Source organism: Pseudorca crassidens, chromosome 5 (assembly GCF_039906515.1).
Source record: "Pseudorca crassidens isolate mPseCra1 chromosome 5, mPseCra1.hap1, whole genome shotgun sequence".
Classification (NCBI taxonomy): domain Eukaryota; kingdom Metazoa; phylum Chordata; class Mammalia; order Artiodactyla; family Delphinidae; genus Pseudorca; species Pseudorca crassidens.
Window position 1 is genome coordinate 149,156,994 of NC_090300.1, and position 23,852 is coordinate 149,180,845.

A 23,852-nucleotide genomic window follows, 5' to 3' on the forward strand; every position below is an offset into this window, starting at 1 on the left:
GCGTCCGCCTGGTCGAGGACCCACGACCCTGCTGTTTGGCGGGAACCAATGTTGATTTGCCCTTTTCTGAGCACACGGAAGCTCAGACCATACAGCTCTCTTGTCTGTAATTGGGTTTAGTTAATGGAGCAGCAGTCTTGCTTAGGGACAGCGTTTTAGTAGCTGACTCAGAGTCCCAGCAGAGAGCAGCAGGGGGAGGTGGACACACTGAGGGAGCCTCTGTGGTCTGTGGTCAGCGCTCAGTGGCTGGAGGCTTCCGGGCTTCACAGACTGCCCACTTCCAGGCTGTGCCGCCTCCCGGCTGCCACAGTCACCGCCGGGCTCCCCGGGCGCTGCGCGGAGTGCCTGCCGCCTGGGACCCACACGCACCTTCTGAGTGTCCGTGTGCTTCTCCAGGACCATCAGTGATTGGACGTCGTCAAACGAGAAGGCAGTGGCGTCCTTGCTTCACACACTGGAGACGCTCAAGTCTGAATTGGGCGCGTCCAGCTCCTGCCGGGTGAGACCAGCTTTCTTGTTCACTGTGGCCGGACCTGCCTCCGGCCTCGGCCTGTCGCATGGTTGGCTCAATGCACTGTTCCTCGTGCCCATGGGGGCGCTGGTCTGTCCCGCTCCATGGCTGACGCCCCAGCCTCTCTGCCGCTCACGCACTTGTGTTGAGGCTCTGGGCTGGAAATGAGCTGCCCGTCAGCAGCGTCGGGGGTGCTTCAGAGTCCTGACTGCTGCTGTGAATTCCCGACAAACTTCCGTGGGTCAGGACGTCGTGAGGTCTGTCGTGGAAGCAGCACGCAGCACAGGCAGCAGGAGAGCTGACCCTGCCGGTGTCCTGCGCCCGCTGGGGCCTGGAAGGAACGTGCCTGTTCGGAGGGACCCTCAGGGATGAGCGTGCTCCCCACGCCACCCGTCACGTCCTGCCTCTGCCGGCGGTGCTGTCGGAACAGGGAGAGGGTCATGTTTTGTGACAGCCTTCCTCTGTCCGTACCCGGTTTCGTGCAAAGTCTGTTTCATGGGAGAGCGAGAGGAAAAGCGATCTGATGGCTTTTGCTCTCTCCTTCCCGTACATGGACTCTGCCCAGCCCCGCGAGCTTCCCACCAACCCCAAATATGTTTAAAGTTACAATCCCTGAAAACAGGCGACAGTAAAAGCCACGAATAGCGGCTTTTAACAAAACGTTTTCTGATCTCGTTTTCTCCTCAAGAAGAAGACGACGGTGGAGCTGCAGGTCCAGCTGGTGGACGTCCTGCTGAAGGACAATGAGTCCCTGAGCAGAGCGCTCAGCATGGTGACGCGGGAGAGGGCGGAGCTGTGCAGGGCCGTGTCCCGGCTGGAGAGGAGCCCCCGGGCCCCGGGGACCCCGCAGGAGGGCTGCGCGCGCAGGGTACGCGTCCTGGGGCCCCGGCGGCTGCAGGCTGGGTTCGATTTGCGTATATTTTGGCTACGTTTTCGTATCTGGCTTCATGTGGGATGTTAACCTGGAGGGTTTTAGTCATTGTCTTTGGTCTCGTCCCTGTGAAATGAGCTGGGACGTGTTCCCTCCTGTTTTCTGGAAGAGACTGTGTAGAGCTGGTATTCACTTCTTCCTGAAATGCTTGTTGAGATGCACCAGTGAGACCATCCGTGCCGAGTGTTTTCTCTTCCGGAAGGTTCTTTGTGCAGGGCTTGGTGTTTCTGGTGCTCCTGGGCAGGGTGCCCTGTCAAGGCCGGGCAGGTCCCGCTGGCAGTTACCAGAGGGCGGTGGTGTGTCCCCGAGTGGGACCCGTCTTCTCAGTTCTGTCCAGTTCCACTTTGTCTGTCTGAAGCGCTGTGGGGTTAAGGGGGCTCCTTTGTTCGTGGGGCCCACCTGCTGGCAGACCCGTGGCCCTGTCCTCATCGGGAGGGACTGCAAAGGCAAGAGGTGCCGTTGGCGCCGAGCACGGCCTGCTCCCCTGGGGGCTCCTTGTTCAGAGGGCGCTCGGGGTGGACTAAAGCACCATCACCTGGGACGCTTTGTCCTTCGCCAGGAAGGTAATGAATCAGGAAATAAATGTGATGAGCGAGCGAGAGGCAGGCTGAGGGTGGACAGACTGCAGCGTCTTCTCCTTTGTGTCGGGGTGACTTCTGTTGCTAGAGTGTCTTTTCCCCGGAGAGACCAGGCTCTGTTAGAACCGGGAAATGTGGTCCCTTCCTTCTGTCCCAGCAGGGAGGTCACCCAGCTTGGCACCTCCCTCTTCCGAGTCCTGCCCTGAGTTGTGGGCGGCGCAGCCAGGCTGCCTTGGCGGCAGCTGAGCTCATGGCCCCGAGAGTGCTCCGAGCTGGCCTTGGCCTCGGCGGCAGGCGGTCCTGGCTGTCCGCTGTGGGCAGCAGCCTTGGCCCTCCCTGTGGGGCCCTTCGTCTGTTCGTGTGTCCACACCGGAGCTCTTGGGTGCTCAGCACAGTGTGGTGTCCAGGCCACGCTGCCAGTGTTGGGACGTGTGGCCTGGTCACGACATCCCCTCTGTGCGGTGTGGGCCCCTCCTGAGGTGTCCAGGGTGTGTGGCTCGATGGCGCTTGAACAGAGCGGGTGTCTGCGTCTGCCAGGGGCAGCATTTCTAGGGCCGGGGCGGACAGGGGTGTCTAATAGGCTTAAAGCTTTGAATTCAGGGTGATTTCTCAAATGTGAGGGTTTTGTTTTTAGTAAAAATATGCCTTTTGTATAATCATACTTCAGTAAACAGTGTGTAGTAACCACCCTTGAGTGTAACAAAATAATCACGTAACAACCGGGACGTCACTGAGAAGAGGCTGGAGAGGGACCCAGGTGGCCGGCACCTGCCCCAGCCTACCCGTGTCCGGAGGGCACAGCGTGGGGGCGGCTCGGTCCTGGGAGCGGGCACCACTGTGCTCTCAGCCCCTGTTTGCTTTGCTTTTCTTTTCTTTTCTTCTCTTTTCTTTTCTTTTCTTTCCTTTTCCCCTCCTTCCCTCCCTCCCTCCCTTCCTTCATTTCTTTGGCTGCGTTGTGTCTTTGTTGCTGCGTGCGGGCTTTCTCTAGATGCAGCGAGCGGGGGCTACTCTTCATTGTGGTGCGTGGGCTTCTCACTGCGGTGGCTTCTCTTGGTGCGGAGCACAGGCTGTAGGCGCGCGGGCTTCAGTAGTGGTGGCACGTGGGCTCAGTAGTTGTGGCACACGAGCTCTAGAGCACAGGCTCAGTAGTTGTGGCGCACGGGTTCTAGAGTGCAGGGTCAGTAGTTGTGGCGCACGGGCTTAGTTGCTCCGCGGCATGTGGGATCTTCCCGGACCAGGGCTCGAACCCGTGTCCCCTGCACTGGCAGGTGGATTCTTAACCACTGCACCACCAGGGAAGCCCTCAGCCACTTTTCTTGAGATGCTCTCCTGGGAGAGCAGCTGTGTAGACATGCTGTCTGTGGTCATTGCAGAGGTCGGACAGGTCTGTGTGGAAGCAGGACAGGATGGGCTCGCTGGGCTCAGCACGACACCCAGACCCAGCACTGCCCACACCAGAAGCTGGCGCCTGCAATGCCAAGGTAAGACCAAGCCCATGGGTGGTGTTAGGTGTGCAGACACCGTCTCGTGGCCGCTTCTTACTTGTTTAAGATTTATGTTTCTAGGCAAGTTTTAGGTTCACAGCCAAACTGAGGGGAAAATACGGAGATTTCCCGAATCCTCTGCCCCAGCATCCACTCCCCCCAGGCGGTGCGTGTGTTGCAGTCCATAGAGCCACAGCGTCACGTTGTCATCACGTGCAGGCTGCTCTTGGGGCCATACTTTCTGTGGGTTTGACAAGTATAAGATGACAAATGTCCACCACAACGGTGTCATGCAGAGCATTTTCACTGCCTAGAGATCCTCTGTGCGGCTCCCGCGGTGCTTTCTAAAATCCTGGGTTAAGAAGTGAAAGTCTTGGTGCTTGAATTACAGATGATAGTGTCCACAGCCTGGAAAAGCCTTGAGCCCACAGTTCAGTCAGCACTTCTGATGGTGAGGCCCAAGCTGTGGGTCTCTCTGGAGGGAAAAGCCGTATTAGGATATGGACACCAACCTCTGCCTGTGACCTCAGGTCTCCCTGACCCCTGATGCCCGCAGACCTGTGATGGGACCCCCACCTGCCCCCAGTTTGGTCCGTGCTTAGTGGTTCGATTCCTGGGCCCTCGCGGGGCTCCTCTGATGCTGGTGAAGGGTCGTCTGTGCTCTGCGTTTTGTCAGATAAACAAGATCCAGCTCTGAACTGCAAGGTTGTTGCTGGTTATAGATGTCGTGCGGAGCTGACTGCTGTGATAAATGGCTGAGGAAAGAAGGCTGGTTCTTTTTAAAGCACCTGGTACAAGTGTGCTGTGGAGACTTGTGAGAAGGGTGACTTTGTCCTGTGGTTACGTTTCACTGGTTTTTCTTTTTCTTTTAGATGGAAAAATTGTACCTGCGTTACCTGAGAGCAGAGAGCTTTAGAAAAGCCCTGATTTATCAAAAGAAGTATCTTTTGCTGTTGATTGGTGGATTCCAGGACTCTGAACAAGAAACGCTCTCCATGATCGCCCACTTGGGAGTATTTCCGTCCAAGGCAGATAGGAAAGCGGTGGCGGCACGCCCTTTCACAAAATTCCGCACTGCCGTCAGGGTGGTGATCGCTGTCCTAAGGTACCGCCGAGGCACGTGCCTCCTGTCTGCTTTGGGGTCGTTTAGTCTTTGAAATGCTACAGTTGTTCCCTTTTTAAGATGAATGATATTTGAGGCCTTAAAATATAGACGACCCTTGTCTTCCGGAAACCGTGTTATGTAGAACTGCACCTTCTAAGATGGAAGGGTTTAAGGCTGCCTTTTTATTGTAAAACAAAGCCTTCCCGTTAATGGTATTCTTATGATGACAGACATGTCTGATCGAGCTTAAAACTGCATTTCACTTCTTCATGTTTCAGTTTCTTATATTTCAGTCAAATTTGTGTTTCATAAAGGGTGCCATGTGCACAGGAGGACACGCTGTGGGCCCCCCAGCGGGGAGGTACACCTGACCCCTAAGTGTCCGCCCGGCCCGGCCCAGCCCAGCCCAGCTCCAGCCGTTATGCATGCAGGGCGCCACTTTGGAGTACGGATGGACTCCCTGGTGTGATAGGGAATTTTGACTATTTCAGAATTAACAGTGATGAAAATCTATTTTATTTTATAATTTTAAAATCTGCTGTATTTCTAAAAATGTTTGTCCCACTAAGAACTGTGCCACCGTGTCTGCTCTGGTGCCCACGGAGCTGCCTTTTCTGGGCCGCACGCACCTCCGTCTGTGGGACCAGGCACAGCAGGGTGGGCTGGGCCCCCTCGGCCTTTCCCTGGACTGCACCACAAAAGGCAGTGTGGGTCCCATTGCCCTCAGAGACCCAGCACCACACACGGTCCAGCCACACACTTGCCAGGAGCTCCCGCAGGGTGGAGGCCTCCTCCGGCCTCCGGGCACTTAGCGCCCTCCCTCCCTCTGAGTTTTCCGGACCACAGACTGTCAACCCACCTGCCTGTCACTCTGTCTGTCACCTGTCCTTCCATCTGTTCTGTATTTTCGGGGAACATGCCCCGTGCCAGGAAGTTTGTCAGATGCTGGGTTGGGGCGGGGAGAGCCCCAAACTCTGCCTCCGTCTTTCCACCAACGCGAAGTGGAGGTGCCTTCTGGGCTTTGGGTGTCAGAGGCAGCACTGCTGTGAGGGAGCTGCTGGGGGCCGTCAAGGAGAGGGGTCTAGGGGCCCCTACACCACTGCACCTCCCGTCACCACGTGGAGGGCGAGGGTCTCCATTTCCCCCAGCTGTCCGGGGCCCGTCAAGTGCGTTAGCGATGGAAGGGAGTGCGGTGAACCAGACAGACCCCAGCTGGCGGGTCTGGGAGTGGAGGGGCAGGGTCGGGGGCCCGGGGGCCCGGGGGCCCAGGGTCCGGGGGCGGGGCCGGGAAGGTGCTGGCGGCTGCCCGGGTAGAGGGCCGTGCTCTCACTCCATGGTCCCATCACGTCTGGATTTTCTTGGTTCTTTTCAGTCCTGTTTCGCTCTAGTTTTCAACGTTTTCTATCTTTTTTTGTAGGTTACGCTTTTTGGTTAAGAAATGGCAACAAGTAGATGGCAGAGGAGCCCTAGCGCCGGGCCGAGCACCCCGCCCAGGTACCTCCCATGCCACCCCCACCATGGGCTTCTTTAGTGTCCGCCTGGTGGGAGATCGCAAAGCACAATAAGAAACCAGTAATTCAGCCAGTGCGCTTGTCCGGAGGCAGAGGGTTTTTGAAGGAAAGTGGTTTTTATTTTGGGAACAAGCACAAGTTTATACAGTTAATGTTGATGAATAAAAGTGGTTCAGAGGAGCGTAATAATGATTGAAAACTACAGAAATGCTGAATGTATCGACAAATAGCTTATCTTCAGTGAAAAGGCTTTTTCATTCTCCCAAATGGAGTGAAGTTCTACTTCACACTGTGCACGTCTCCTGGGAGCACCACTGCCTCCTCTGCCTCAGTCCCGTCCAGGCTGCGGTCGTCCTCTGCCCCATCTGACGGGCCGCTGCCCAGGTGTAGCTGGGCTGCCTGGGGGAGCTGCAGTGGGCGGCACCCTTCATGGCCACTGGGCTTCCCTGGTGGTGCCAGTCCCCTTTGATTTCCACGTGTGAATCCTTACGTCTCGGAATCAGCTGGCTTCAAGGTTCTTCAGGAGGGGTCCCCCCACACCCGCTGCCCCCCGGCTGCACCTGATGGTCGCCGGGGTTTCTGCCCTTCCCACTCCTCAGAGCTGGGTGCAGGAGACCCACCCCAGGCCCACCTGGCGCCGTGCTCACTCCATCAGGGTGCTGAGTGCTTCTCCAGGGCGCTGCCCACACAGACACGGGGGTCAGGGTTGGCCTTGCAGGAATGAAATGCAGGTGCTCAAAACTCAGGTTTCAGACTTCCCTGGGGGCGCAGTGGTTAGGAATCCGCCTGACAATGCAGGGGACACGGGTTCGATCCCTGGTCCGGGAAGATCGCACATGCTGCAGAGCAGCTGTGTCCGTGTGCCACAACTACTGAGCCTGTGCTCTAGAGCCCGCGGTCCACAACTGCTGAGGCCTGTGCGCCTACAGCTTGTGCTCTGCAACAAGAGAAGCCACTGCAATGAGAAGCCCGCGCACCACAACGAAGAGTAGCCCCTGCTCACCGCAACTAGAGAAAGCCCGCACACAGCAACAAAGACCCAACGCAGCCAAATAACTAACTAAATAAATACATTTAAAAAACAAAAAACAAAAACCCTCAGGTTTCTTCTAGAGATTTTTTTAATACAGTTTTTATAACGAATACTTTTTTTTTTTTTTTTTTTTTGCGGTACGCGGAACTCTCACTGTTGTGGCCTCTCCCGTTGCGGAGCACAGGCTCCGGATGCGCAGGCTCAGCGGCCAATGGCTCATGGGCCCAGCCGCTCCACGGCATGTGGGATCTTCCCGAACCGGGGCACAAACCCATGTCCCCTGCATCGGCAGGCGGACTCTCAACCACTGCGCCACCAGGGAAGCCCTAACGAGTACTTTTTAAACGTTTTGAAATTGCCATGCAGACTCCTAAAAGCTTGTAAATTTAAAATTTTGGTGGATGGGCCTCCCTACTAAAATGCATTCTTTTTTTTTCTTAATCCCTTCGTTGCTAAATAATCCTGGGGGAAGGATTCCTGGTGCCACGGCCGCAGCAGTCTCCACCCGACACCCGCGCATCCCCACCAACCCGGGACGTGTCTTCCAGCCACGCCAGGGGCCCTGTGCCAAAAGCATCCCCACGCAGGAGGGAAAGGTGAGCGGTGGTGCCTCAGCTGCTTTCCCACTGCAAGATTGTAGCCGTCAGCAGGGACCCCATCTGCAGAGACAGGGCCACGCGCGGAGGTGTCCCTGGGCAGAGCTGTGCGGGTGCTCAGGCCCGCCTGTGATGGAAGGGCCCCCGGGCACACGTGACCCTCCCCCGACACGCGCACACACACATACATGCAAGGCCGTGGTGTTAGCTTTACTTAGTCTTTTTCTTTGGGATTGGGGGGTTTTTTGCACACGTAATGTGTTTTTATACTTACAACTTACTTGGCAATTGAGATGTTACAGTGATAATGTTAAACATTCATTGGTTATTTGGGGAAAAAACTGCTTTCAATTAAAAATATAATTAAGAGGCCTTGTGGTTAAATTGTAGAATGGAATTTTGTTTAAAAATTCAGGTGAAGAAAGGTTTCCCTGACGGCTGTGACTGTCACGTTCTGAGCCCTGGGTGTAACAAGGCTGTGTGGTGTGGCCCTAATCACCTTCATCACGGTTTGCAGCCCATTTTCCTGACCGTGAGATTTCTTATCCAAGTGCTGCTTGTGAGAGATGTGATTTCCATTTCCATTTCTCCAGACTGAAACACAAATAATTATAATCCTATTCAAATGCTCGAATATGATTACAAGTCATTTATTTAATTCATTTGACTACGACTCCTCCAGTATTTGGAACCTACCCGTGAAGTGAACAGAAAGCTCAGTCTGTGTCTGTGGTATTTGTCACACACATGTGACGGCTTGTGTAGGCATGTCGTCTGTTCTCTCTGTGCGTGCTTCCCCGGGGTTCTAAAACAAGCTCGTCAGAGCAGAACGCATCGTCCACCTCTGACATCGGACCAGCAGGGATAAAATGCTCACCTTTGCTCTCTCGCTCCATGGTCTCCGGTTGGTGATGAGACCTCCGTACGAGTTGCGTGTTAAGAGTGTGACGATCTCGGGCGTAACTGCCCTGATGGGGGAGGCCAGACCGATGAGCGTGGGTGGCTCCGCTGTGCGTGAGGCTGTGTCCCCACTCACCCTGCGTCTCTGCCGATGGGAACCCACCAGCGTGTGTGGTTCCTCACAGAGACATGTTCTGAAAGTTTGGGTCCCAGAGCGAGGCAGGGAGTGCAGCAGTGTGAGTCCGTGAGGGCCCAGAAGCCCGGTTCTATTCGGGGAGGGCAGGCAGGGGCTCTCGGTCTGGCTGTGGCTCCCCCATTCCCGAGTGGGTGATACCTTTGAAGGAATAGGTGGTGGCCAAGGCCTCTTTTTTGTGGATGGCGCACAGGTAAGACACTCCCTGCCCTGGAGAGGAAGTGAGCAGTGAGGCAGATGGGGCTCCCTGGGCCCAGCTGGAGGCCAGGAGGAAGGGACCCCTGTGAAGGATGCTGGGCAGAATCCGGTTGGGATGATAGACTTATATGTGAAGATTTAGTGAATTAAATAATATACAGTAGTTTTTAGTTGTTTTAATTTGGAGACGTTGTAAAGAAGTTAGTTTTAAAGCACTATGTAGCACTTCTTAAAAAACCCTTACTATTTTTCCGCTGTGGTAAAGAAAATATAGGAAAGTAACAACCGCCTAGTTTACCCCATTTCCCATGAGTGTCTGGTCAGCAGGCCCAGCTCCACTGCCCCTCCGCACTGGCTGCATTCAAACCGTCTGCTGAGTTCAACTCTTTTTGTTTGTTTGTTGGTTTGTATGTTTGAAGATCAAATCCGTCCCCAAATCCCAGATCAGAAAGATCCCTGACTGCTTCTCAAGATCCAGAACATTCCTTGACAGAATACATTCACCATTTAGAAATGATCCAGCAAAGACTGGGAGACGTACCACCAGGTAATGAAAGTCCTCTGTCTTCTGACGGGATCTGAGTGACCCAGGAGTGTCCAGTCCTGGAGAGGAGACGGCTGGGGTCCAGCTTAGTTACTCTTGTTAGTTTCAGTCCTGCTAATCGGCCATAATGAATAGTATCAGAAGGAGGGTTGTGAGTGGAGACACCGAGGGGTGGGTGTGAAGGACGCACAGTGTCTCAGACTCACAGACTCACAGCGACCATGAAGACCGTGTTTACAGGATGTCGTTTGTCCACCGTTTCTCAACTTTCATAATGTGAACCACTGCGTATCTTAATTGCTATTCTTATTGTTACCAAAAATAAGGTTAATTCAGTGATAGTGTTTCGAAATTGTGAAATTCTTCTTAGAAGATGTGAAGCCTTCTCACAAATTGCTTCCTCATTTCTACTTGTGTCTAGATTCTACTTCAGAGAAGTCCTGCTGCCAGAAGAGTAAACAGTGAATAAAGTCCTGTGACGATTGTATTTGAGGAAGAGGTTTGATTTTCTGTGGGAGCTTGTGATGTGCGCGTGCTGAGTGGTGCTGAGCGCCAGCCCCGGTGTCGTCAGTTAGGTGCTCTCACCCTTACGCTTTGCTGCAAAGCCAAGTGGAGTATTTTCTGTGTGATTTCAGCACATCTTAGCTTCTTACCTTGATGAGGTAGCTGTGTGCTCGTGAGTGACGGGCGTCTGCCCGGTTCTCTGTTGGTCGAGCCTCCCTGCCCACCCACGAAGGGTAAGCAGAGGATGGCTTCCTGTTGTTTATTTTCTTAAAGTGTACAGCCTGGTTTAAAACAAAAACACACACAAAAACAAAAAGAATAAAATTAAAGCCCTGGTGTGTTTGTGAATAGCCCTGTGTTTTTTTTTGTTTGTTTGTTTTATCCAGTCTGCTTTTATCACGGGCAAAAAAATAAAACATAGACTTAGAATTCACATTGAACTTCTGTAAGTCAAAAATTTTCAGTGGAACTTAAAGCACTAGTAAGACAAATAGCCACATGCCTATTGATTCATCTTGCTTGGTTTCTTTTATTTCTGTCAGATGCTGTCACTACATATTTATTTCTCATGATTATGATCTTTTCATGTTTTACTCATGCTCATCTGTACCTGGTGGTGGTATCTAGCCAGTGTCCTTTATCCAAACGTCTGTTGTAAAGGTATGTTTATAAGTATCTCTGTGTTTCTAGGACCTTTGAACATAACATTTATTCTGCTGGGCTTGGTTTTAATATAAAACAACTTTTTCCTGATCACTACTTACTTATTTTCGATTTTTAGATCTTAGACTTACTTATTTAGATGTTTGCTTACTTATTTTAGATTTTTCTTTCCAGTGCATGTCTGCATTTTCCTCTTCTTAGCCAACACTGCCATAAGGTCACTGTTTTATAATCTTCCCACCTTTTCCACTGAGTCCTGTCTTCTGCTTGATGTTATTGAAGCGAAATCTTGACCAGCTCTGGGAGCAGGAATCCAAGAAATGTCTCTTCACTTTCCAGAAGAAAGACGTTTGAAATTGATGATCAAATACTGAAAACATAACTATCCATGTCATCCACGTTAAGCTAATGAGGGAGGGAGGGAGGGCCCATTTAAAGCCACCAGTGGGCGTAACCGTCACACCAACTTGTTACCATAGGGGTTAGTAATTACAAAGAAAGAGACATTCACCCTCCTTTCGTGGAAGAACACAGGTCAGACCTGCTGATGAGGGAAATTCTTCATGGTAAAGCACCCAGCTAATTAATAGAGAGGGAGCAATACAATTAGAGAACCACCAATTCTGCCCCCAGCGAAATAATCAGTTCACGGTGGGTTCATCAACAAGTCCTAAAACCAAGGCGAAGTTCCACTTTCACAGTGCAGGGGCCTGGGAGTGTCCACTGTGACCCCGGCTCATGGCAGGCCTGGCATGATGCCGTGTGAGATGCACAGTCTCCCCCAGTTTACAGATGGAGGGACAAGTGACACAGAACCACGAGGAAAGAGACACATGGGATGTTCTGTAAGTGACTGGCCTGGTTTCGTCAAGTAGACAACATTACTCAGAAAACAAAAGTGAGGGCCCTGTTTTTTGTTAAAAGAAACTAAGGAGGGCTTCCCTGGTGGCGCAGTGGTTGAGAGTCTGTCTGCCGATGCAGGGGACACGGGTTCGTGCCCCGGACCGGGAAGCTCCCACATGCCGCGGAGCGGCTGGGCCCGTGAGCCATGGCCGCTGAGCCTGCGCGTCCCGAGCCTGTGCTCCGCAACGGGAGAGGCCACAGCAGTGAGAGGCCCGCGTACCGCAAAAAAAAAAGAAACTAAGGAGACATAAATGCATGTGCAAAAGTTAATTAGTTCCTAAATTGGGGAAAGCAGCTATAAAGTCATTTTGGGGGTTAACGGGGTAAATTTGAGTATGTACTGGATAGCAGATTTTAAGGGAATTTGTGTTAATTTTCTTAGGTGTAGTCATGGTTATATGAGAAAAGGCTGCTTTTCTGAGGAGCTGTATGCTGAATTATTTAAGAAAAAGGAGCCGTAACAAATGCAGTTTATTTTGAAATGGTTCTGTTAGAAAGAGAGTACACATATATGGATTAAGTAAACATGCAAAATCTTTTAAAAATATTGAATCTAGATTGAATCTAGTTAGTATATGGTTATTTATTTTTTGAAAATTTTCATAATGAAAGATGAAAAAAACGTCATGACCAAACTGAAGTCTGACCCAATACATTTTAATCAACTACAGGACTGTGTCAGTCCAGGTGGGAGAACATAACCACGCTAGGCTTTCCAGCTAAGGGAATCCAGTACAAGGATTTGGTCATTATGATGGTGGAGGAGCCCTTTCCCTGGGGCTGGCGGGTCAGCAGAACGGTTCCTGGGACACAGGGACAGAGCCCCCCTCCAGCAGGAGCTGACCCCTCAGGGGAGATGCATCAGCATCACTGTGGAAGGGAGAGAGACACCCATCTTTCTCCTCCTGCCCTCCTGTTTGCCAGACTAGACAAGGATCCTGGGACAGTTCCTTGCAGAAGTCGGCACCTTGTGCAGAGCAGACAAGAATTGATCTGAAAGCACACTGGCAGGTGACCCTTTGGCTACGAAGAATTTGTTCTCACCCACCCATACTTAGTTACCAAAATGCACCCACCTGATGTGGGGCAAACATTCTTCATACCGAAGAAGTCCCATGAGGTGTCGTATCTCAGTGATGCAGGCTCTCCAGGTAATGCCGGACTCCTCCCTCGGTGCTGGGTCTGCCCTTTGCTAATTGGTGTAGTTAACACACCCAGCATGTCATGTCAAGTGGGGGAGGTGAGGAGAAGTCCAGAGCAAGCATTAACCAGGCCTGCGCCCCCGTTTCAAAGAGTCTTCCTTCTACCATGTAGGCCTCGTTTTCTGGGCCTCACTGTCCTTTCTGAAAGATATGAGACCTTAACAGTCTTGTTTTTAGAGGACTTCCTTTCCTTTTACAGTCGAACCTGGAAGTACTAAGTACGAGGAGGTGCCCAGTGAAGACGTCAGGTACAGATACAGGCTTTACTGTCCTCGAGTTGTGCTGGCCTCCAGGCTCCCCCTCAGTAATTGGGATCAATCCCGCCAGCCGATGCAGGAACCCTATCTCTGCTGGTTCAGAGGGGGACCACTGTCACTGGTGGCAGCAGCCTCCCCCCACCCCTGGGACAGCAGAGCCCAGAGTCAGGATGGAAAGCAAAAATTCCTCCAGGCTTATCTGGCGTAGCAGTAAGAGGGGCTCTTCCCATCTTCTGATGGCCCCAGGCTGATGTATTCTGGCTGTGGGAGAAATGGCCATAAGTGGGTCTGCAGTAGGGCAGCCTTCCCACTGTCAGGAGCTGAACTGCTTCTGGGTTGACGTCAGGGAATCCCATGGTCGTAAGGCTAGTGCCGCACTTTTGCTATGAGAGGAGTTTTCTGGTCAGAAGCAGCGATGGTGAGTAAGTAATTTGGGCAGTCCCCAGATGGGTTCTGGGCAGGGACAGCAAGTCCATATGCAGAACAGGAGTAGACAGAGCACAAGGACAACTCAGAGGGAGAAATTTTCTGGGAACCCTGGCCATCTGTTCACGGGGTTTACTTTTGCCTTCCTGACCCGCTTGAGTCTTATCATTCACCACCTCCTCTCCATCACCACCCGAGTGTCCTACAGTTCAATTCTGACGCTACCTGGGGTCAGCACAGAAACTACGTTAAGGACTCAGTCCCAGGGGCTTCCCTGGTGGCACAGTGGTTAAGAATCCGCCTGCCAATGCAGGGGACATGGGTTCAAGCCCTGGTCCGGGAAGATCCCACATGCTGCGGAGCAACTAAGCCCATGAGCCACAACTACTGAGCCCACGAGCCACAACTACTGAAGCCCGCATGCCTAGAGCCCGTGCTCCCCAACAAGAGAAGCCACCGCAATGAGAAGCCCGCACACCGCAACGAAGGGTAGACCCCATTTGCCGCAACTAGAGAAAGCCTGCGCGCAGCAACAAAGACCCAACCCAGCCAAAAATAAATACATAAATAAATTAATTAATTAAAAAAAAAAAAAGAACTCAGTCCCAGAATACAGCCACGTTAGACAGCGGCCATCAGTGGAGTCCCCAGGCTGTCCACACTTCTGCCTGGCCGGCTACAAACTTGTCCTGAGTATCAGAGCTGCGGGTCCTTATCCAGGTCTCGCGAAACCAACAGCCTACAGCTTCCTCAGTCAGAAGACGGGAGCAGCACACCCAGATGTGGTCATATCAAAGTCCACACACGCCAGGCCTGGGCCTTTCTTAGTTGTGAGCAGTGCGAGGCGTAGCTGCTTGTCATTCACTTTGGAAGGGAGACCATGATAGTCCACAGACCACTGATTTTTCATGGAATTTACCTCTCACCATCCAAGGCAACTAGGGTACTTCTTCCTGCTCATTAGGACCAATTACCATGATGTCTTTAATGCATCAAAGTGATATTACGATGTCTAAACAAAGACCCTCAGGTAAGGTAGGGAAGTTGTCCCTGCCAGTTGAAATCGAATTGATCATCTAATTGGTATTGAGAAAAAAAATGATAAGGGAGCCTAAATATAAAACCTTTTATGATTGTACCTGGGACAGGTGCCATCACTTCTGGACCCATATCAAGAGTTTATCCCAAAGTAGCCAGAGAAGTACAACAAATAATGAAACTGGATGTAAACAGCAGCATTCCATTGAAAACCAGAAACAGTATTGTCTTAGCTTGGGCTGCTATAATGAAATGCCATAAACTGGGTGGCTTATAACCAACAGAAATGTGTGTCTCACAGTTCTGGAGGCTGGAAGTTCAAGATGCGGGGGCCAGCAGGGTGGGGTTCTCGTGAGGGCCTCTCCTGGGTTGCAGATGGCTGATTATTCCTTGTATCTTTACGTGGTGGAGAGCAGAGAGGGGGAGCAAGCACTCGTGGCTCTTTTAAGGGCAATAATCCCATCCGTAAGGGAGGGCTCCACCCTCACAGCTTCATCTGCTTCCCAGAGCTTCTACCTCCCAATGCCATCCCATTGTGGGCAGGATTTCAGCGTAGGAGTTTGTCCATCACAGGTACACACAGAGCTGGGTGTGAGAAGATCAGAAGACGTACGTAAATGACATGGTCGGTAGTCAGACTCATGGTGCTGGATCTTCTGTTTCACTGTCTCAGCCACGTCTGTGGTCTTGTGAGATGTTACCTGTGACTAGTTGGCAGAACAGGAAGAAGCACAAATTTGTTCTGCAGCTGGATCTGCACAGTGTGCTGGCCTCAGCCAGAAGTAGACAGTTGCCACACACACGCAGCGTATGGGATTTGGAAGATTTCCAGCTGGCAAACTTCGGATGGTACATTGGTGCTCCATTCCATGTGGAAAGAGAACTGACCTGGGTTCCTGATCCATAAGCATTCTCATGAGTAACTGACTGTCCAGCTGGTCAATACTTGATGGCAGAAAGATTGCAAAGTGGTGTCAAGGTCATCTGCAGGACGGGTATGTAAGAAGACCTTCCTCCCTCAGGGCACCCACTGCCGAAGTGCAGTCCAGCGGACAGGATGACTTGCTCATGGGTGTCACTCAGCCTCTTTCCTTAGGTGGCAGAAAAGAGACTTGCACTGGTTCAGCAACAAGACCTCCTCTCACCAAGGCTTCCTGGCTTCTCCCACTTCTCAGTGCCTGAACTGCCAACCGCAGAGGCCAGGGCTGAGACCTTGATGTGGCGAGCTGGTTCCTCCATCACAGAGGACGCAGTGGTCGGTCCCGCCAGGAATAGACACACTCCAGGTGCGACTTTTTTGCTTCCCTGTCTGCAGTGCATCTGCCAACAGCACTCTCTGTGCCCTTGGAGACGTCTTGTTCGTTGCTGTAGCTCTGCATGACACTGCCTCTTAGCAGCAGGCGTTACTTTAAAGAGACGAAAGTGCAGGATGAGTTCACACGTAGAATCCACTGGTCTTACCATGTTGGAGGAGGTCGTCGAGAGGACATGACCGCTGGTTGACCTGTTAGCTGGCCCTGGGCCATCAGAGGCTCCCCACCAGCTCCCCATCCTTGGGTTGTGCATTGCGCTTGCCCTCCCCACGCTGGCAGCTGCCCCAAGGATGCAGCCTTGAGAGAGCAAGGTGGTGTGGACACCATCTGGAAGGTGTGCATGACTGAACCCAGTCAAGGCCTCTGTATAAGCTCTTAAGATTCTGGCGGGCGGGTGTGGAGATCTGTTCGTCTTCTGGCCGCCAGGACAAACCTCGTAAGTTCCCTGCTTGTTAAAGCTGCTGATCTGGAGTGTCTGTGTCTCTTTGGTCTCTCCTTGCCCTCGTGTACAGGGGCAAGTTTACGAACCAATATCGTGTCCCATCAGCTGGAAGCGGCTGTCTGGGCTGAAGAGTGGAATGGCTGGTTGAAGGCTCTCTATCAGCGCCAGCTTGGAAATCAGTCTTTCAAGTTGGACGCAGTGTTGCAAACTGGTTTATGCCTAAAACTAGGAGCATGTGTATCATGTACTTCCCTTACAGCCAGACTGCAGGGGTCTGAAAATCAAGAGGCAGACTCTTCCACTGCGTGTGCAAGTTGGATTCTCTAGTTTCTCAATCGCAGATAAGCAAAGGAGTACGGAGCCACACCCCTGTGGGTCACTCAGGTTCTACACATTCTTCCCCGTTGTGCAGTGAGTGTAGGAGCAGCCCTACCCTCTCTGTCACCAAGACAGTGACTCCTCCTTTCACCTGCTGGTTCCTAGACGCAGGAACCCAAGGTTCCCAGACATCATCCATAGTTTATAATCCAATGGAACACTTGGTGTGTTCCCCAGGGAGTGTCCCTTTTGGGGACCAGGACCTCTAACCCTGCAGAATCTAAACTTGGGAGGACAGGAAGCACAAAGCCCCCAGTGGATCACTGCAGGTGATGGTTAAGTGGGACCACTCCTGTTTCCACTCCTTGGGTTTCAGATTCAGGTATCTTTCTTGTTGGGAACACAGTGCCATATATAGGTCTTGAATGCCACCCCATCTTTGCAGAACATTACCTCCGATTTGGTACTTGAGCTGTGCCTTTAGCTGACTGTCCCAGTGCTCTGTCAGGCAGCAGATCCCGTGGTCTTTGCACTCCTTGCTGTGCACTTCCTTTGCCATAAAGTGAATCCTATGTTTGATATGATGCCACATGGGATCCTGTGCTAGAGGAACTACCACTCCATAAGCCCCTGTTGCCTGAAACTTGTGGGCAGGAAGTCAAGCCTATATATGGAATATGAATCTATTTCTGTGAAAACAAACTCCTGGCCCTTCCAGGATGGAAGAGTTCCAATACAGCAAACTTGGCTGGTTGACCTTCTTAGTGGAAGGAGCCACATTCAGAGCTCAGCATTGGTCTCCCACTGGCAGGTTAGACCTTCAGTGTCAGCTAGTGGTTAGATCAGCTTTGGGCCCACGAGTAGCCTCCAACCTCATTACTTTTGTTCCTCTGTTCTTGTACCCATCATGCCAGTGCAGGGGTTGCCAAGTAAGAGATGCTGTCCAGGGTCAACTGGCTGAATCGTCGTTCTGTCTGCTTGGTGGTGTATTACTTTCATGGGTGCTCTCTGGTGGGCATTAATATTTTACACCAAGACCATCCTGCTTGGCGCCTATCCCAGTATGTCTTCCCACATGCTTTCCTTGTCCCCAGTTTTCCAATTGTTTTCCTTCCAAACCCTTAGCCAGTCACACAGGCCATCCAACACTGCCCGTGTGTCCATATATATTCTCACCTTGGGCCACTCCTTACGCAGAAAAGGGAATGACTAGGAGCTCTGTCCATGGGGAGGGTATATCCTTAACCACTGTCTGTAGGGCCAGCCCTGAGTGAGGCTGTAATGTAGCTGCTGTACACTTTCATTCTGAACTCACATGCCAAGCCAACCCATCTGTGAACCAGGCTCAAGATTTTTCCACCTCTGTCAACTTGCTCTGAAGGCTTCCCCATACGGTCATAGATGCGAAGGAACAGAGAGGCTCTGATACAACAGCAGTGGATGCCATGTGGGTCTGGGCCACCTATTTTGCACTCCCTTGTGACCTCTGAACAGTCTCATGCTCAGTCTTGAATGTGCTCCTTCCTTCCACCTGGTGGTGGACTGTTTCTGGGCCAAACCGACCTGATGACTTGGTGAGTTTGGCAGAACCCACCTCACAAAGCAGTCCTGTCTGCGGGGTCACTTGGTGTCCCAAGGTCAGATGTTCCATTTCTGTCAGAGCACAGAAGCACACCAAGATGGTTTTTTTCCCTCAAAAGGCATATATAATTCTCTGCTTCAAGTGGCATCACAGAACCTAGGGCTCCTGCTTTGTCAATCTCCTGCTGAGATGTGCCAGAAACTCCACATTGCATTGTTCCCCACCACCAATACCACCTGCTAGACCGTATGGCCCAGGCAGCAGAACTGCTTGTACCACAGCCTTGACCTGAGACAGAAACTTTTCCTTTTCTGGGCTCTTCTCAAACCTGGAAGTCTTCCAAGTCAACCAGTATTTGGGCCAGAGCAGTATTTATGTGTGGAATATGCTGCTTCCAGAACTTGAAGAGGCCCAACAGTGTCTTCCTTTATTAAAAAATGGTTGAAGGTACATGACGCAACAATTGTCTTCTTCTTTTGGAAGGGATGCCTTAGGGCACCACTGACCACTGGATCCCTAAAAATATTTTAAGTGTAGCAGGTCCCTGAATCTTCAGAGGGTTTATCTACTACTCTCTGGAGCACCTGTATCTTACCGATGTCTCCAGCATCTTTATAATGTTATTGATGTAATGGAAACAATGTGATGTTCTTCAGGATGGTGAAGTCTTTGGACTATGAGAGGGCAAGAGAGGTAGCATAGGCTTCAGGCAAAACTGCATCTTTGTTCCACGTGAATGTGAGATGTTTCTGATCTTCTTTTCTGATAGGGACAGAAAAGAACACATTGGATTAGCAGCCACCTACCACATCTGACACAGAGACTACTCTCGGGGCTGCTACTGAGTTGAGTTTGCAGTATACCCTCATCCTTCAGGATCCTTCTGATTTCTGCAGGGATCATGCTGGTGAACTAAAGGTTTTGGGGACCACCATGTTGTATCCTTAAAAGAGGCACCCATCTCTGCCATCCCTCCCACCCCCAGATGTGATGTTGTTTTATGATCCTGATAGGAATAGATCAGTTTTAGAGGTTTCCACTTGGCTTTTCCTATTGTGATAGCTCTAACCCTACAGGTCAGGGACCCAAAATGAGTGTAATGTTAATTGCCAAGCACGTCAATGCCAATTATTCACTTTGGGACACAAATGACCACCAAGCAGGTTCACAGACCCAGTGGACCTACTGTAAGCTGGACCTTGGGCAGGACTCCATTAATGATCTGGGCACCACATGAGCCACTCTGACAGGGGAGCCGTGATGATCCAGGGGTTTAGGTGTCAAAGTCAGTTCAGACGTTGTGTCCATCAATCTTCAAAATGTTTGGCTACCTAGTTTTCCCCGGGTGTAGTTACCAAAGGAAAGGCCTTTGGGATTCATTTCTGTGTATACTTGTGGTATATTGCAGGTCCTTCTTGGTATTTGGCCTCCTCTTCAGTTCCATGTCTGAAATCTGGCTCAGGTCCAGAAACTGGCTGTGGGATCCTGGTTTTTTATATTGGGCAACCAGCTTGATTTTCCTAGTCATCCATCCTTGACTTTTTTCTGCTGGTAGTACCTTCAGCTGCCCATCCATTTTGCCTCTAGGGATGCTGTGTTTTATGAAGCATTTCTGCAGCTCTCTGCAGCTCAGGCTCCCTTGGCTGCCATGCACACCTTGCTGGCCATTGTACTTTGCAATATTCAGACTTCTGTCAGTTCTGTGCTGCTTCCTGGCCTCTTCTGTTTTAGGATCCTATCGTCCCCAATGCTGTTCTGGAACAGCCTTTCCTACTGTCAGCTCTCACCTAAAAGGTGAGCCACCATTGACTAGTGACATCAGTACCCCTTTCATCAGTCTGTTTCTTTGGACTTTTGTAAAAATTTGTTATTTGTGCCTTTATGTGGAATATAATCATCTGGTGGGTCTTCAGGAAGCACAGAGTATTTAAATTTCAGCACACCCACATCCCTGACCCTTGTACTCCTTTCCATCAGTCCGCTGTAGCAGTTGTCATTTCAACTTTGCTTACTGTGGACCATAGCTTTTTCTACGTGTAGTGTTGCTTACTGTGGACCATAGCTTTTTCTACGTGTAGTGTTTTAAAAATATATCTGCAAATTCTGAAATTTCTCCCTTTGAAAGGAGTCTGATGCCTCTCCCCTGAATATAGGTGAGATTTACTAACAGCTAGGGAGTGGCAGAAGTGATGGTATATGACTCCTGAGGCTAGTTCACAAAAAGGCCATGGCTTTCCTTTGTCTTTGGACAACTGCCCTTGGAATCCAGCCATTACATTGTGGGGAAGTCTAGGCCACAGGGAGTGGCCATGTGTGGGTATGCTGGCTGACATCCCCAATCCAGGCTCCTGCATCAATTGTCAGACATGTGAGTAAATGAGCCTTCAGATCATTCCAACCCCTGGCCTTCAGGCTGCTCCAGCTGAGGCCCCAGATGCTGTGGAACAGAGACAAGCCATCTCCACTATCTCCTGACCCACAATAACCTAAAGAGATAATAAATGGTTCTTGTTTCAAGCCACCAAGTGTGTATATAGCAATAAATACAGCATCATTTTAGGAGCATCCTTTCAGGGAGTTTGCTACCAGTCTTTGCCTGGGCGTTAAATCCCATATCTTAGAAGATTGATCATAATAGTCTTCTACCCCATTTTACGCTCCAGTTCTCTCCTGATTTCTGCAGGGGTCATGCTGATGAATTAAACAAGGATGCTGGGGACCACCACTCACCAAGCACACTTATAATCCAGCCCCACACAGACTTCCCTAGCTCCTGGCAGTTGGCTGGTTCTCACAACATGTAACGGGTTGAACTGTGTCCCTGCAAAAGATGTTGACGTCCTAATCCCCTGGTACCCGTGAATGTAGCCTTATTTGGAAATAGGGTCTTTACAGATAATCAAATTAAGATGAATTAATTAGGGTAGGTCCTAATCCAATGACTGGTGTCCTTAAAAACAGGGGATTTGTCACCATTGTAAAGCAATTATACCCCAGTAAAGATGTTAAAAAAAAAAAAGGGGGGATTTGGACACAGAAACAGACACACATATAGGGAGAAAGGCATGTGAACATGAAAGCAGAGATGGGCATGATGCACCTACAAGCCAAGCAGCACCGAAGATGGCCAGCAAACCACCAGAAGCTAGCAGGCAGGGATGGAAGATCCTTCCTTCGCAGCCCTGTAACCTCGTTCTGACTTCCAGCCCCCAGAACTGTGAGATAAATTGCTGTTAAGCCACCCAGTCCGTGGTACTTTGTTACTGCAGCCCTAGCAAACTAACATGTTCTTTTGAGGGGGAGGGGGCTATAGTCCACCTGAATTATGCTAAGAAATAACCATAATTATATGCCTAGTGTCCAACAGGTTGGGGAAAGGAGTGCCCGGTTGGTAGGGAAAGGTGAGCCACATGGGCAGGCTCCAGAGGTTCAAGGCAGTCTTGGGGGTGGGGAGTGGTCAGAAGCTTTGAGGGCACCTACCCAGATATGAGATCTCTTTGACATGTGTCATGGGCCCAGATTTTCCCAACCAGGGCCCCAAACTTAGCATCACAGAACTGCCTTGGCTGGGTGTTTACCATCTTTGAGATATTAATTCTTGAGCCTTGCCCTTGTCTTTATTGTCTCAATGCAGGAGATGCGGCTTTTTTTGCAGGCAACCGAAGAGACTCCATGGCTTTCAATGGTCTGTTGGTAGCCATCCACTGTCCATTATTTCTCTTAAGGGCATCAGTAGTGTTAAGGAATAGCTACCCAATCCCAGTACCCTTCCTTATAGCTAATATTTCCATCATACGTAAAAGGCTTCTAGGGTATTCATTTCACTTCTCTGGTTCACTCTTCTACACGGGTGGAAGGTTAACAACTACATCACTTCGTGCCAGGGGCTGTGAGTGTTCCATCCACAAGTGGTGAGTGATTCACCCCATCGTATCACCTGCCATCTAAACCCCAGGTACCAACTGTTGCAGGATGGTTTCTCCAGAAGCAGATGGTGAGAGTGAGTTTGGGGTACAAGTTTATATGGCATCACACCTGAGAAAGGAAGGGGAAGGAGACAGGGTTGAGCCTAGGAAGGAGAGGGCCATGAAGGCCCAGCTAAGCTGTAGGCAGCCTGTCGTGCTCGCAGAGGCCTTCAGCGCTGGGCCCAATGGCCAGGCCGGCTCAGTCACCTCAAGAAGGATACGACCTAGGAAGGTGGCCCTCTGCGGACAGGGGCGGGTATTCGCGGCCAGCACAGTCCACCGTCGCACCTGGCAGATACGCTTCCCGCCGACACCGGGGATCAGCTCCCTCAGGATTCCCGGTGTGTGTGTGGAGGGGGCGGGGGGTCTCAGTTCAGCTCCGCCAGCCCCCAAGGCTCCGGACGTCTGTAGTTCCCTCATGTCTGTACTCGCACTTCCCAAGGTCACCCCACGGTCTGAAACGGCTGCTGGAGCTCCTTCCAAGGCTGTTTTGAAAAGCACATGGGCTAACACACACGTCACAGCGCGTCTACGAAGGACGTCCAAAGGTGCCCAGGGGGTCCTGCTCACTCCCGAGAGTCGTGAAAAGGCCCACGCGTGCTGGGGAGGAAGCGTGTGGACGCCCCCCGCCCGCCCCAGCGCAAGCCCAGCGCACCCCGAACCCTCAGCGTCCGCGCGGACACCAGACCAGCGCCTGCAGGGTCGCCGTGGACGGACGCCCCCCTGAGGCCCGCGACCCCAACACCGGAGGCGAGGGGCGTCTCGCGCCCGCAACCCCAACACTGAGGTGACCACGCTGAGAGGCGAGGCCGCGTTCCTGCCTGTCGGCGATCCAAACCCTCGGCGCAGAGCCTCTCGGGAGTGACGCTCTCCCTGCTCTCCCAATGGGAGCCCGGAGCGGCCTCGCCGCGTCCTCACGGCCAATGGGAGCGAGCCTCTGGTGTTGCTGGGCGGGCCCGGCCTCCCAACTGGCAGGCGACTCACCGCGTTACCCGTCTTGCCCTTCCCGCCGCGCACGCGCGCTCCGTACAGGGTCGGCCGGGCGGTCGGGGGCGCGCGGGGCGGTGGCGGCGCCGGAGGAGCCGTCCGCGCTCGTGCCCGCGCCTCTGTGGAGCCGCCGGGGCCGCGCCCCTGCCCGCCGCCTGCGATCCCCGCGGGCCGATGCGGGTCGCCGGGCAGAGGGGAGCGACGTAGCCGCCGCCAGTGCCGCCACCTCGGCTCGGCGCGGCCCGACCCAGACCCCGACCCCGCCCGGGTCGAGCCGGCCGACCGGCCGTCCTTCGGCGGGGCCATGGCCGAGCGCGGGTGCCCGCTGGAGGCGGTGCCGTTACCCGCCGAGGTGCGGGAGAGCCTGGCCGAGCTGGAGCTGGAGCTGTCGGAAGGTGAGCGGCCCGGCGCCTGGGACCCCCGCCCGGCCCTCCTCCCAGACCCTCGCCCGACCCTCCGCGGGCCCGGGACCCCCGCCCGGCCCTCACGCCCGAACCCCGACCCCCGTCAGGCTTCCGGCGCCCGGCGGGTGGCCGCGCTTTGGGTGGTTTGGCCTAAGGCGCGGGAACCTGGACGGGGATGACCGTTCTGTCCGAGCGGGCTGTCCGAGCGGGCTGTCCCAGCCGAGGGCTGCGGGTCAACGCCCTGGCAGTCGCGCCGGCTGCAGC

At 52.4% G+C, this 23,852-nt stretch overlaps 2 protein-coding genes and 1 long non-coding RNA gene across 34 annotated transcripts in view; 2 read left to right on the plus strand and 1 right to left on the minus strand.

Moving 5' to 3' along the window:
* Positions 1-10,071, plus strand: part of PCNT (pericentrin) — a 96,341-nt gene extending 86,270 nt beyond the window's left edge. For 3 of the 8 annotated variants that reach the window (XM_067739741.1, XM_067739745.1, XM_067739742.1), the window contains 8 exons: positions 397-499; positions 1,200-1,379; positions 3,394-3,501; positions 4,377-4,609; positions 6,027-6,103; positions 7,626-7,749; positions 9,460-9,587; positions 10,006-10,071. In XM_067739741.1, coding sequence (XP_067595842.1) covers positions 397-499; positions 1,200-1,379; positions 3,394-3,501; positions 4,377-4,609; positions 6,027-6,103; positions 7,626-7,749; positions 9,460-9,587; positions 10,006-10,049 — 997 coding nt within the window. In that variant the 3' untranslated portion in view covers positions 10,050-10,071. Of the gene's footprint in view, positions 1-396; positions 500-1,199; positions 1,380-3,393; positions 3,502-4,376; positions 4,621-6,026; positions 6,104-7,625; positions 7,750-9,459; positions 9,588-10,005 lie in introns of those variants that run through there. The other 5 variants (XM_067739744.1, XM_067739743.1, XM_067739747.1 and 2 more) reach the window with 5 other exon arrangements.
* Positions 10,072-10,583: 512 nt separating this feature from the next.
* LOC137225560 (uncharacterized) lies at positions 10,584-23,035 on the minus strand. Of its 4 annotated transcripts, none has more exons than XR_010943900.1 (4): positions 22,419-22,846; positions 21,713-21,951; positions 14,877-18,994; positions 10,584-11,050 (listed from the first exon to the last, which is right to left on the minus strand). It is a non-coding gene; the product is annotated as an uncharacterized lncRNA (long non-coding RNA). The 4 variants fall into 4 exon arrangements; XR_010943899.1 differs by lacking the exon at positions 10,584-11,050 and adding an exon at positions 22,853-23,035 and having other exon boundaries at positions 12,109-18,994; positions 22,419-22,682; XR_010943901.1 differs by lacking the exon at positions 10,584-11,050 and having other exon boundaries at positions 12,109-18,994; positions 21,811-21,951.
* A 225-nt stretch (positions 23,036-23,260) lies between these two features.
* The window catches only part of DIP2A (disco interacting protein 2 homolog A), a 92,014-nt gene continuing 91,422 nt past the window's right edge, over positions 23,261-23,852 (plus strand). For 7 of the 22 annotated variants that reach the window (XM_067739761.1, XM_067739765.1, XM_067739762.1 and 4 more), the window contains exon 1: positions 23,269-23,579. In XM_067739761.1, coding sequence (XP_067595862.1) covers positions 23,489-23,579 — 91 coding nt within the window. In that variant the 5' untranslated portion in view covers positions 23,269-23,488. Of the gene's footprint in view, positions 23,580-23,852 lie in introns of all 22 variants that reach the window. The other 15 variants (XR_010943908.1, XR_010943910.1, XR_010943911.1 and 12 more) reach the window with 7 other exon arrangements.